General features: G+C 50.6%; 1 protein-coding gene across 1 annotated transcript in view; it reads left to right on the top strand.

Moving 5' to 3' along the window:
• Window positions 1-14,076, top strand: part of Sdk2 (sidekick cell adhesion molecule 2) — a gene marked incomplete in the record, with an annotated part of 261,617 nt that overhangs the window by 182,146 nt on the left and 65,395 nt on the right. The window contains 7 exon segments of the mRNA XM_013508659.1: window positions 17-133; window positions 771-938; window positions 2,086-2,188; window positions 8,431-8,607; window positions 9,213-9,349; window positions 10,326-10,473; window positions 12,283-12,423. Coding sequence (XP_013364113.1) covers window positions 17-133; window positions 771-938; window positions 2,086-2,188; window positions 8,431-8,607; window positions 9,213-9,349; window positions 10,326-10,473; window positions 12,283-12,423 — 991 coding nt within the window.

Raw genomic sequence — 14,076 nt, 5'->3', positions numbered from 1 at the left:
CTGCCTCTGTCTGCAGGTATCGCCCCCAACATCACCAGGGGCCCCCTGGACAGCACGGTGATTGACGGCATGTCAGTGGTATTGGCGTGTGAGACCTCGGGGGCACCCCGGCCAGCTATCACTTGGCAGAAAGGTAGATGGGACAGGCCTTCGGTGGGTACGGCCAGGTGACAGCCTAGGACAGTCTTCAAAACTAGGTTCTGGAGTCAGCTCGCTTGGATTCCCCAAATACAGTTACAAAAGTTGTGCACTGCACAACCCAAGAGAGCTGCCTCCTGACACCTAGAACAGAGCATGGCATACAGCAGGTAGATGGACATAGGCATAGGCAGGCAGGTGCCCAGACCTGACGACAATCGCACCGACCCGATACAGGTGCGGGCAACACCCTTGGCTTGCGGGCTCACACGGAGACCCCCTCCCATTGACAAGCAGTTCTTCAAACCGGAGCCAGCCACAGGAAGCTGCCTGGCAGCCCCTCCTACACAGGCCCGTGTGTTCTCTCCCGGCTCTGTGTCTCTCTGTCTCTGCCCCTCCCCCGCCCAGCCCAGGTGCCAGCTGCCTCCGAGGCTGTGCCTGGCTGCTGCTGCCTGCCACCGTCAGGACAATGCGTGACCTCGTCCCAGGAAGGGCAGGCAGTGTGGCGGGTAGAGGAGCATCAGGAGGCGCCCCAGTGACCCTGTGCCTGTCACCAAACCCCCGCCCAGCCCTGCCCCAGCCCTTCCGGGGAGCGGGGGAAGCACCACGTGAGTCCCCCATGTCGCCCGCAGGGGAGCGCATCCTGGCCAGCGGCTCCGTCCAGCTGCCGCGCTTCACGCTCCTGGAGTCGGGCAGCCTGCTCATCAGCCCCACGCACATCTCCGACGCCGGCACCTACACCTGTTTGGCCACTAACTCTCGGGGGGTGGACGAGGCCTCTGCAGACCTGGTTGTGTGGGGTGAGTGGCTGTGGCAGGGGTGGCGGGGGGCTCTCCAGGTCTGCATGAGCCGGCCATGCCTGCAGCTGCCTCAACACGGAGGCGCCCACAGAAACACACGGCCCCAGCATCCCCACACTGCGCCTGTGTCTCAGCCAGAGCTCTCATGATTGGACAGACAGTGACAAATTAATCTAGAAGCCAGAGACCAGCAGGGCCTCAGGGTGCAGAGTTCACGCAGTGCTCGGCCGGGTGGAGACGGCTTTGAGGTGGCGGGAGAGAGCAGTCTTCAGATTCTTCAGGGCAGAAATCAGGATGATGTTTTCCATAAAGGGCCAGGTAGTAAATATTTTAGGGTTTGTGGGCCAGACAGTGTCTGTCACAGCTACTCAGCTAACTTCTGTAATGTCCGGGAAGCAGCCAGGGGCCGGCGTGATCTGATGGGCCCGGCTGTGTTGCGGTAAGAGTTCAGTCCCTCAGACAGGCCATCTGCCAGATGTGGCCCCAGACAGTGGTGCGCCAGCCCCTCCTGTAAGAGACTCACGCCCACACCCCTACGCCTGTGCACACCGGAGGCTGCCTAGCTGGGTGAGCCTGAGACCTGGCAAAGCACCACACTGGACATTGCAGAGCTCGTTGCGACCCTGGCTGGGTCACCAACAAGCTGTGCAGATTGCTATTTCTCCATCCTTTACATGGATTTATAAAGGAACCCGCCCCCCCCATGCATGTAGGTTCCGTGAATTACAGTGTCACAGGAGCACATTGCTTTACTTGTGGTTTGTTTTGGTTTTTGTTTGTGGTCCTGGGGATTGAACCCAGAGCCTTCACCCTGAGCTATAACCCCAGCTCTTTTTAAAATTTTTTTTATATTGAGACAGGGTCTCACCAAGTTGCTAACTTGCCCAGGCTGGGCTAGACCTTGGGGTCCTTTGGCCTCAGGCTCCCAGGGTGCTAGGATCTCAGGCACGAACCACCACCACGCCCAGCTACATTGCTCTTTTTAACTCTCCCCGGACTTTGACTACAGCAGGTCCTTGTGCACCAGATCTGCCTTCAGCCAACCACAAAGCTCGAATCTCATGGGGCCTGTGCTCACTCACCCTTGTCGCCCCCAGATTCTAGAACCCCTGCCCTGCTCAACATTTGTCTCCGCCATTTCTTTCAGCCCGGACTCGCATCACCAGGCCTCCCCAGGACCAGAGCGTCATCAAGGGCACCCAGGCCTCCATGGTGTGTGGAGTGGCCCACGACCCCCGGGTGACCATCAGGTACTCCGAGGGCAAGCCCTAGATAGCATGCGTGGCTGGGAGGTAAATGCGGCCTGTAGGGGGCAATGGAGAGGGCCGTGTGCAGGAAAAGAGAAAGGAGGAAACAAGGAAGCCGGGACAAGAAAGAGACCCGAAGCCCATGAGCAGGGGCGACTCTGGCTCTCTCTGGGATCGAAGCCTTCGCTACAAGCATCTCCCTGCCCCACCCCATGCTCTAGGCCTCTTGCAAAATTCATGTGGACAAATTCAGTCAAGTCCCTTAGTGTCTTCACAGCAGAGTGGGTAAGAGGACACAGGAGCAGCTCCAGAGCTGCGGCAGAAGTGACCCCTGGGGTGACCCTCGCAGACAGGCACATGAGGAGGTGCCCAACCTGGGGTCACTCCCACCACGGGAGGGGGCTCGGCCTCCCGGGCTTCAGTCACACTCCAAAGCCACTGGAGAAGCTGGTGGGATGGAATCCTGTGGACAGAAGCAGCAAGAAAGATGTAAAAGCAGGGACCAGGACACCTGAGCCAACCTCCAGGAAGCTTTAGGAACTAAAACCAGTGGGAGGATGACCCTCGCTCTCTCTCAGGAGCTCCAGAATGCTAAGGAACTGCTTCCCCGGAAGTGGAGATGGCCTGTGTGTGGCCGCTGTATCCAATGAGCAAAATATTATTGTCAAACAGCGGGCATGGAGGCTGCAGGGCCCAGCTTAGGCCTCCTGGAGAAATGGCCTCCCTGGGCTCCACGTGGCAACTGCGTCCTGCAGCGCCACCTGGTGACCACTGGAAGCAGCACAGTCTCACCCTCCACGCTGAGACCCGACCCAAGGTGCCAAAGGAGCTCCATGCCTTGCCAAAATGTCAGCGGCCAGGCTGAGAGACACCTCATTAAACATTCAGTTGTGACCTTTTAGGGCAATCGTCACACACCAGCACAGAGGCAAACATGAGCCCTGAAATCGTGTAGACGTAGTTGGTATCTTGTTGGCCAATTAACCAGATTGTCCTCATTTCTGGGTTTATTAGATTTTTATTTTAAAAATTAATATACTAACTGTGAAAAAGTCCTCAGAGAAAACCCACATCGAGTACTTCTGAGAGTTCCAGCTTCAGATGTGATGTAGTAGCCATACTTTTAGCATCCATTAATTGAAAAACTCCATAATCACAAAACACTGTATTAATTCAGTAGCACTTTAAATTGGTGTTTTATTTACAAAATATCATCTACTTCTGTTTGAAAAACGCTTGTGCATTTTATTCTTTCTCTAGATAATTTTTTTTTTGAGACAGGGTCTCACTATGCAATTCAGACTAGCTTTGATTTCACTTGATAGCCAAAGCTGCCCTTGAACTCCTGGTGATCCTCCTGCCTCAGCCTGCGGAGTGCTGGGATTACAAGGGTGTGCCTCCTCACCTGGCTTCTCTAGATAATTATTGATGAACACAGGGACTCAGAGATATTTCAGCAGACACACTCTGTAGAGCCCCACAGCTATGTGCAGGATTGTCCAGATTGTCCTATTCCAGTTTATGGGAAGGGGTCATTGCCCTAGCATGAAGTGAACCATCTAGAACAATCTTTTCAAGATGGGAGGAGAGAGAAGAATAGGTTCCTCACCACCTTCCATAGGTACAGTCGATGCCTATGGCCAGCCATGCATCTCCCCTTCCAGCTTGGCTCCGTTATACGGTGGGAACCTCTGCTGCCCTCCACCCTCTTCAGCTAAATTGGAGGAGGGGTGCCCAGACCTCAGCATTTTTAAAGCTCTCCATGCAATTCTAACATGTTGCCAAAATAGAACACTCTTTTTCTAGGAACTGGAATAGTGGCACATACTGTACCTGTAGTCCCAGCTACTTGGGAGGCTGAGGCAGGAGGATCCCTGAGCCCAAGAGCTTGAGGCCAGCCTGGGCAGCATGGCAACTCTAAGTAAATAAACAAAATTTCTCCCTTCTCAAGTGGACACCATCCAATTCTGAGCAACATGTTGTCAGCATCAAGCCAGGCCCTAGGGGTGAGGCACCGAGCAGCACAGATTACCCCTGTGAAAGCCTCTAACACCATCCTAGAGGGGAATGCTTCTACTTGCTCTCTGGGGCAGATCTAGACCAAACCTGAAAGTCCACTTGTAACCATTATTATTAATAACAAATAATTTAACTTTTCACTGTTTAACAAATCCATCCCATTTTAGGAAAAGAAAATATAAAAAATGCAGACGAGAAAAAAATTAAGGAGAAAGCAGAAAAGTTGATGTATGTGTTCCCCTTAATTTTATAGACAGAAGCAGTAATAACATTTGGGTGCCACTTTTAAAAAGCTAAAGATGTGCTGTATATTAATCTGATTTTTCCCTCAAGTACCTTCTGTGCCTTTTTATATCCATATTTTTGTATCAACTCCAATTACACAATCATTCAGAGGTACACCGTGTGGCTGGAACATGATTTACACTACTAGTTTCCTGTTGCTGGATATTTAGTTTATTTCTAAATTTTGCTAAATTTATCTGACTATGAATGTCCTTGCAGCTAACTATTTTTACACATTTTTGATGTGCTGAGGACCATCCATTGTTACATAAAGCTGAGAGGGCCCCTGAAAAGGCACTCATCAAAATTGCTAAACAGCCAGTTATAGAATTGCAGGTTATTTTGGAACATTTTTATCATGACTATGATGGATGTAGGGTTTTTCTTTTTTGCATTTTTGTTTAGGAAAGATGATGTTAAGAGTGTGTTTGGCTTTATAGGAAACCACCGTCTCTGTCTTCCCTGCTTTCCTTCCCTTTGCACTTCCCCCAATAGGTAGGGAGACAGTCCCTGGCTCCTGGGTCAGCGCAGTGCTATCGTTATTCTGGATGGTGGCCATCCCATAGCTGTAACATCTGTCATTTGCATTTCCCGGAGGATGAGTGACATGGAGCATCTTTTCATATGCATGTTTGTCTTCTGTGGATCTTGGTTGGTGGGCGGCAGTCTGTAAGAACTTTCTTTCTTTTCCTCTGGCTACGTTTTAAGAGTTCTCTGTATATTTTAGATAACAGTTCTTTATCAGGTGTTTGTTGTCTAAATAATTTCCCCCAGTCTGCGGCTTCTCTTTTTATTCTCTTGATCATATCTCTTCAGAAGCAGAAATTTTTAATTTTAATGAAGGCTAGCTTATCATTTCTTTCTCCCTGAGTCAGGCCTTTGGTGTGGCATCTAAAATATCAGAGCCAGACACTAAGACTTCTGGATTTTCTCTGCATTACCTTCTAAGAGTTCTAGAGTTCTGCAGCATATATTTAGGTCTGTGATCCATTTTTCTTTTTTTTTTTTGTAGTGGTGGTACTGGGGATTGAACTCAGGACCTTCACACTGAGCCACATCCCCAGTCCTTTTTTATTTTTTTTATTTTGAGATGTTTTTTATTAAGTCGCAGAATTCCAACTTGTGATCCTCCTGCCTCGGTCTCCCAGAGCTCTGGAATAATAGGTATGGACCACCATGCCATACTCATTTTTAATTAATTTTTATGAAAGGTGTGAAGTGTGTGACTCTCCCAGTCACTTTATTTTGCACATAGGTATCCAGTTGTTCCAGCACCATTTGTTGAGAGGGCTCCTTTATTTTCATTTGCATCTTTATTTTTTTGGTTTTGTTTTTGTTTCACATTTACGTAATTGATTTGTTGGAGAAACCAGGTTCTGTAAGACATTGGCCAGCAAACTATTTCTGTAAAAGGCCAGAGAATAAATATTTTAGGCTTATAAGAACTGTAGATTGTTTGTCATAATTACTGAACTCTGTAGAGCAAAGCAGCCATAGGCAATATGTTAACAAGTGGTTATGCCTGTGTCCCAATAAAACTTTATTTATACAAACAAGCAGAGGGCCATGTGTGCTGACCCCACCATGGACTAGCCTATGTGCTGGATTTGGTTAGCTACTTTCTCCTGGGGATAATTTGTTCTTCTAGCCCCTGTATTTCTAATTAGATCAAGTAATTAAAATTCAACAGCCTTGGCATATATATTTCACAGGCTTCATATGCTTTCTGAAACAAAGAATGTCTGTTTGCCTTGGGGTGTTTTTTTAAGCAGGAATTACTCTCTGCCTCTAGATTTGCTTTTAAGGAAAATTTTGCCCATTCTCAATGTTGACAAAGATGATTCTTTTCTAGGTAAAGAGAGAGTGGAAGGTGATTATTGTTGTAGATTTGTTAAAATGCATTGTAAAAGCCTTAAAAATTTACTTGGCAATTTTACTGCTGACAATCTGTCCTTCAGGGAGTGATGTGGAGTGTGAAAATATTTTGCCAAAAGCACATTCAGCACAGCGTTAGCTATAATATCAGGGGGGATAAAGACGCTAAACTGTATATCCAGTATTAGGAAATAAGTTAAATGATGGGACAATCATTAAGCCATTCTACATCTGATTTTTAAAAAACATGGTATGGAAATGTCATATTAAAAAAAGTATATGAAGCTAGGCATAATGACACAAGCCTATAATCCCAGCACTTGGGAGGCTGAAGCAGGAGGATTGTTGTGAGTTCCAGAGTAGCCTGGGCTCCGTAGCAAGTTCAAGGCCAGCCTGAATTACATAGTCAGACTCTGGTTCAAAACATTTTTTTTAATTTTAGGAAAGAGTATATGATATTTTGTTGAGTGGAAAAGACAACTTTAGCCAGGCATGGTGGCACATGCCTGTCATCCCAGCACTTGGGAAGCTGAAGCAGGAGGATCATTGCAAGTTCGAGATCAGCCTGGGCTATAAAGTGAGCTCAAGACTGGGCTGAACTGCATAACAAGACCCTGTCTCAAAAAGACAAAAAGAAAGAAAGAAAAGACAACTTTAAAATCAGGATGGATGGATGATGGGTAGATCAATGGGTAGGTAGGCTGATGGATGGAAACATGGACAGAAGGAAGGATGGATTGGTGGATCAATCAATTGATAATAAGTCAGTCACTAGAAATCATTAATGCACATGTGCTGTGTCAGCAAAAAGACTGACAGCTAACTTCTCCTGACCACAGTAGTATTACCCAAGCACTGCCCAAGTATTTCATGCTAGCTCCACAATCCTTACAGTAACCTTATGAAGTGGATGGTGTGGATTCCCACAAGTTACAGATGAGAAACTGAGACACAGCAAGGTTACATCAACTTACTCACGATCACAAGGCTAGGCCAGGGCAGCCTCTCAGCAGGGAATCTGACCGTAAAATACAGAGGCGCTGCGGTCCACTACCTGTCCATGGGCAGGAGAAACATCTGTAGGACGAGACTCACATGCATAAACCATGGTTCCCCAGTGCTGGAGAATGTCTGGGTTTTCTTTGTTCTTTTCCTTTTTTCTTTTCTTTTTATATCTGGACTTTCTGTTTTTCCCTTGATTTTTCCTTTCAGACTCAGCTTAACAATGTTATAGACTCCGTCTCACTGCCAGTGTTGCAGTCTCTATTCCCAGAGAGTCTTAGGACCCTGTAGGACCCTGAGGCTCACACCCCCCACCTGACCTCCAGGTGACAGGGGATCTCAGAAACACCCCACTCCTCAGTCTGCCTCGAGCTGAGAGCCATGGCCAGACTCTCGGGGGGACAGCACTGCACTCCCCAGGCAGGGCCAGCCCTCCGGTGTGTGCACGGCGATAATAACGTCTACATTCCCTCCAGAACAATTCCAGAGGAGATATTTCTCGTTGTCAGGCACAGGCTTGTGTGTAATTTCTCAAGTCCCCCTTTGTACCGACTGACCGAAGCTAAAGTGATTTTTTGGACACTAAAGTCAATTTGTCACAGTGATGCATCGATCTAATGATTTTCCTCATAAAACTAATTCCAAAATGTAGTCTGTGCGGAAACTTTAATTCTTTCCCAGCCATAATCTTTTTCACCTCCTCGGGAGCACTCTTTTTGCTGGCTCTTCTGTGTTGGCTGTTTCGTGGTGGCTTCTGGCCAAAAGCAACAACGCTTTGACCCGGGCCTGAACTGCAGGTGTAAACGACCAATAATGACTTAATGTGAGACCGCTCCTGTGCACAGCGCCCCGCGGCAGGAATGATGGACTCCTAGGCCCTCAGCCTCCACAGCCTCCTCTCCAGGGCCAGTTTCCTGCCCGGCCAGAACCAGTGTGGCCTTGGGTTGTCACCTGCCCAATTTTGGTGGACTCTTTCCAGGAGGAGCTTTGGTCTTTCCCTCCCCCCCCTCCCGCCCCCCGTCTCTTTCTCTCTCTGCCTGCTAAGTGGCCCTTCCTGCTCCTAGGTATGTGTGGGAGAAGGATGGAGCCACCCTGGCCATGGAGAGCAACCCACGCATCCGCCTGGACAAAAACGGCTCCCTGCACATCACACAGACGTGGTCAGGGGACATCGGCACATACACCTGCCGGGTGCTCTCAGCCGGCGGCAATGACTCCCGCAGTGCCCACCTGCGAGTCAGGTAAGGGCAGCAGCCAACCCGCACCCTCTTCACAGCCCAAGGTCCTGTGTGACACGGTCTCGCATCAGGTCTCTCAGGAAGCCGGTGACGCTTTATCTGTACTTACAGCCGCTCCGCATGGCTCACATCACCGCCTCAGCTCCATCTCCTATCAGGTCAGGAGCAGCATTGCATTCTCACAGGAGCTGGACCCTACTGTGACCCATGCAGGCCAGGGATCTAGCTGCTCTTCTTATGAGAATCTAATCCTGAAACCATCACCCCCACACATAGCCCAGCCTGGCCCACGGAAAAACTGTCTTCCACAAACCCAGGCCCTCATGTTGAAAAGGTTAGGGAGCATGGCTCTCAGCCTAAGCATCCTTCTAGGCCCCTCTGTCAGCTCACAGCGGCCTTCTGTGAGGAGCAGGGGGCCTGAGTAGGGCTTGGACCTGTGGGCTTCAGTTCCAGGGGGAGAACTGTCCAGGTGGATGGCCAGATGCCATGTCCTATGTCTGAACACGAGCTGTCATGGAAGTGCAAGACCCACCCAACCTGAATCTTGGTGTCCCTGTCACATGACCCTAGACCCCTCGGGCAGCTCCCCCAATACATCTCTCCCCCAGGCAACTGCCCCACGCTCCTGAGCACCCAGTGGCCATGCTCAGCACCGTGGAGAGACGGGCCATCAACTTGACGTGGGCCAAGCCCTTCGACGGGAACAGCCCCCTGATCCGCTACGTCCTGGAGATGTCAGAGAACAGTAAGGTCCCAGTGTCACTCGGGCCGGGGGCTGGGCCGGACAATCTCCTGATCTCCTGTGCAAGGCAGGTCGGGCTGGGTCCCCACTCCTCACCTCCATGTTCTGGGGGTCTGAGCAACCTGGGCTTTCTCCTCTGTATCAGGAAGAATGGCCTCTGCTCTCCGGTCATTGTGACAGCCCAGGAAGAGTGTGCAGGAGGTATTCAAAGCAGGGCCTGGCAGAGCAGTGGCCTCAAAGACAGTGGTTATTATTATTATTTTTATTTTTATTTCTCCAAGGCCCCAGGCTATGAACTCCAAAATTAGCAAGTATAATCTAAATTGTGTTTTCTATACAGTTTTCCCTGAGGTCATCAATTTGAGAGAAAAGATGAAGGCATTTTAGTTTCCATGAGCCCTTGCTTCCTCCAATGCTCGCCAGCCCCATCTTAGTTCCCATGATCCCCTGCTTCCTCCAGTGCTCTCCAGCCCATCTTAGTTCCCATGATACCCTGCTTCCTCCAGTGCTCTCCAGCCCCATTTTAGTTCCCATGATCCCCTGCTTCCTCCAGTGCTCTCCAGCCCCATCTTAGTTCCCATGATCCCCTGCTTCCTCCAGTGCTCTCCAGCACCATCTTAGTTGCCATGAGCCCCTACTTCCTCTAGTGCTGTCCAGCCTCATCTTAGTTCCCATGAGCCTCTGCTTCCTCCAATGCCCTCCAGCCCCATTTTAGTTCCCATGAGCCCCTGCTTCCTCCAGTGCTCTCCAGCACCATCTTAGTTCCCATAAGCCCCTGCTTCTTTCAATGCTTTCCAGCCCAATGCCACAAAGGCTAATGGGACCCAGAAGAAAGATGTGACAGGTGCTACTGACCAAGCAGGGAGGTCCTCACCCTCCTGCCAGCCCAAAGGAGGCTGGACTCCTGCTGGGAAAGAAGGAAGAGAGCATGTCCTCTCCCCACAGGATGCCCACCCTGCCCCACCCACTGTCCCTGCAGATGCCCCATGGACCATCCTCCTGGCCAGCGTGGACCCTGAAGCCACCTCAGTGATGGTCAAGGGCTTGGTTCCAGCTCGCTCCTACCAGTTCCGTCTCTGTGCCGTCAACGATGTGGGCAAAGGACAGTTCAGCAAGGACACTGAGAGGTGAGGGGAATATAGCCACTCCTCCAAAGACATTTCAGCCACTGCAGCTGGGACCACAAGGGGCCACCTGCTGCCCATCCAGTGTGACAAGGGGGCAGGATCACAGGGCTCAATGTCTTTGCCCCTCCAGGCTGCAGTCTCCTGCTTTGTAGGCTCCTAACTATCACTCAGGGGCAGCATGAGCGGAAGGAGGTGATACAGGCAGACACAGGCTGTGGGTGGAGCGAGGCACATGATAATGCCACCAGGAGTCAGCCTGTAACCCTGTGCTGTGCAACCTCAGAACTCACTTCTGCCTGCTCCACACCTCCATGTGCTATCACCATGGTCAAAGGACACAGAACTGGGGGCAGGGATTTCACAAATGTCAATACCCAGTGCCACGCGTGCTACTGGGCCCTGGGGGGACTCCAGCAGATCCTTACAAGACAGTGGACATTGAATATAACAACAGGCAATCCATGCCCAGCACTGCACCCATTTGTGGAGAAGGTGCGTTCTGCCCAGCTAACCCTGCAGACAAAGCGGCCACCTCTAGTGGGAAAGAAAATGTCATTCCAGAGATCAAAATGTCTGTGACACAGATCACATGTCCAAGCTGTGACTCAGCTCTTTGAAGATGCTTCAGTCAAGCATGTGGTTTTGCCAGTGTTCCAACGGGCTCCAGCCTGGGGCTGTCACTAGAGACATCCACAGGGGCAGGACCCTCCAACAGGGGAAGAAGTGACAGTCCCCAGCCCAGCGTGGCAGCAGAAAGAGGGGAATTCATTTGCTCAGTGTTGTTTTCTATGGTGCTGGGGATGGAGCCCAGGGCCTCACACATTCTCTGCTCCAGGTCTTGCTCACTGTTTATTGAGCACCTGCTATGTGCCCAGTTGTGTGTGGCCCCCTGCAGGTGACACGGTGAACAACACACCTGCCTGCCCCCAGCTCTTCCAGAGCCTTGGAATCCCAACAAGGGGACCCCAGTGCAGGGGACCCCAACACCCACCTCCCTTGCCTTGCGGCCTCACTGTGCATTGCTGACTCCTCTGATCATTCCAGCCACCACACGAGAGATTAAATCATCCTGGCTCTGGCCTCTGGGAAAACGCAGTACACACAGTGCTGCTAGGAAAGCGATCCATCAGGATGCAAAAACAGAAAAATAAACAAAGAGGGAAAGACATCCATCAAAAATAATTAACTTTTGTTTTTAATACATAAGTGTCAGTCGTGTGAAAAATACACTTTAGGCGGAACACTGTGTCCCACAGCAGAAAGAGAGAGAGACGGGGCACCGGGCTCCAGGAGGCGGGCGACGCCTGGGCCCCACCTGCCTGCCCACTGCACCCCCCCCCCCCCCCGACAGCTCAGCCGGTCAGTGAGGAGGCCTGGCTCAGGCACATCACCAGCCAGCTGGTGGGAAATAACTACCAACACTCCTCCTGCCGAAATGCTTGAACACCTCTGACCTCATCAACCCCAACACTAGCTTCTTTGACAAATGGGCAACTGAAGCACCTGGCCTTCAACTGCACCAAAAATGCACACATTTGGTGTTTTGTTGTGTTTTTAATTAATAGATGATAGATAGATAGATAGATAGATAGATAGATGGATGGGGTCATTTGAGACACAACCAGTCTTATAAGGCAGGCAAGATACTTTTTGTAGAAACAAGCTCAGATGGGTTAAGTGACTTGCCCAAGGGCACACAGCAAGAGACAGAACAGGACAGGCCTTGGCCTCTTCCCTTCCTGTTAGGTGCCTGTGCTGTCCCCAGAGACTGAGTGAAAGGCCCATCTGCTCTTTTATTTTCTGATTCAGGATTTCCCTCCCCGAGGAGCCTCCCACGGCCCCGCCACAGAATGTCATCGCCAGCGGCCGGACCAACCAGTCCATCATGATCCAGTGGCAGCCGCCTCCTGAGAGCCACCAGAACGGCATCCTCAAGGGCTACATCATCAGGTAGGCGTCTGCCTGGGGACAGGAGGGCAGCCCAACCCCAGCGGAAAGGGATGGCAGTGGGCACCGGAAGTAGATTGGAAAACAGTGCAAACTCACAGCAGTGCTGTCCATCTAACAAGGCTCAGGCCTCAGGAAATGCCCACACTGTAGCAGGAAGGACTGAGGCTAGACATCAGGAAGAACTTCCTGCAGTGAGAGCCTCGGGAACCAGCAGCAGCGGTGGAAGGCAAGGCGGCCATGCCAGGGCCGACATGGGAGCAGGGCCACCGGGTACAGGAGAGGGAAGAGACCACTGTCCCAGGCCTGGCCACCTGGGAACCCCAGAGTGTTCCATCTCGGCCAGACCCTCTAGCTGGCTGGGGAGTGCAGACGCTAAGAGGGCAAGAATCAGAGGAAAAGCGAAAGTTCTTTCTTTGGTCGTTGCTGGAGAACAGAGTCCAGTTCTGTAGACTTTCACTGTTACAGTGGACTGGTGACTACTATACCAGTAGCATAACGAGTCATGAAGGCCTACCTAAGTGTGGTATTCATAAATAGCTCGGTATTTGAAGTCACTGAAAACTCTAAGCTGTGTTGTTACTCCCAGTGGATGGGTAACCCTGAATCAGACCCACGATGCCAGGCCACTCTGTGGGTCTCTTTCCCGCATCATGGGTGCTGGGATCCCCCAAAGTTGGAGGGCAGCCTTAGGGATCTGGCTGCTCTGTGATCGGCTAGTTTTGCTGTGAGTTTTTGTTTAATCCTAAAGGGCTGTTGTTCTCAAAGTGAGGTCCCTAGCCCAGCGGCCTTTGCACCACCTGAGTGCCGTTCAGAAATGCAAATTCTCCGGTCCCATCCGAGACCTATTGCATAGGAAACTTGGGGGACAGGCCATCAGTCTGTTTTTAACAAGACTTAGGGTGATTCCAACGCATGCTAAGGTCTGGAGAACCACTGCTGGGGAATATTAGAATGTACTGACATGCTTTGGGGCTCTCATTTTGCAGTTACTAGACTCTGATGCCTGTATGCATTGTGGTTCTCCTATGACTTATCTACCCTCCTTATATGACTCTTAAATTGGCTCCTAAAACCCATTTCCTTGGGGGCTGCGGATTTAGCTCAGTGGCAAAAGCCTCTGCCTGGCAAGTGCAAGGTCGTGAGTTCGACTCCTGGTACCGGAAGAAAAACAAAAAAAAAAAAACTAAAACCCATTTCTTTGTTACTGTGAGTTGTTTTCCAGGAAAGATAGATGTGGGAAGCACATCTTAGATATTTTCATTCCACCTCAGCAAGGGAGCCACTATCCGAGAGAGAGAAGGGAAAGGAGCTCAGCATTGGGAACTGCTCTCCTGCCAATGGCCTTCAAAGGCTGAGCGCTGTGAGACCTCAGCATTCCTGCTCAGTCACCCTAGTTACATCCTCTTCCCCCATCAAAAAGAAAAGCTGGGCTAGGGATAGAGCTCAGTGGTGCAGCACCTTCCTGGCAAGCATGAGGTCCTGAGTTCAATTCCGGGTACCCAAAAATAAAAGAGAAGCCATGACCCATCCCTAGACCCGTGCCGCCCAGTAAGGTATAGCACCAGCCTCTTATGGTTATTCAAGGCAATTAGAAATACATCAGAGAGGGGCTGGGGATTTAGCTCAGCGGCAAAGCGCCTGCCTGGCAAGCGC

This window comes from Chinchilla lanigera, unplaced genomic scaffold (assembly GCF_000276665.1).
Source record: "Chinchilla lanigera isolate Chin_1 unplaced genomic scaffold, ChiLan1.0 scaffold00152, whole genome shotgun sequence".
NCBI classification, from domain to species: domain Eukaryota; kingdom Metazoa; phylum Chordata; class Mammalia; order Rodentia; family Chinchillidae; genus Chinchilla; species Chinchilla lanigera.
The sequence above is the reverse complement of the archived record's forward strand: the minus strand, read 5'-3'. Positions and strand labels throughout refer to the sequence as shown.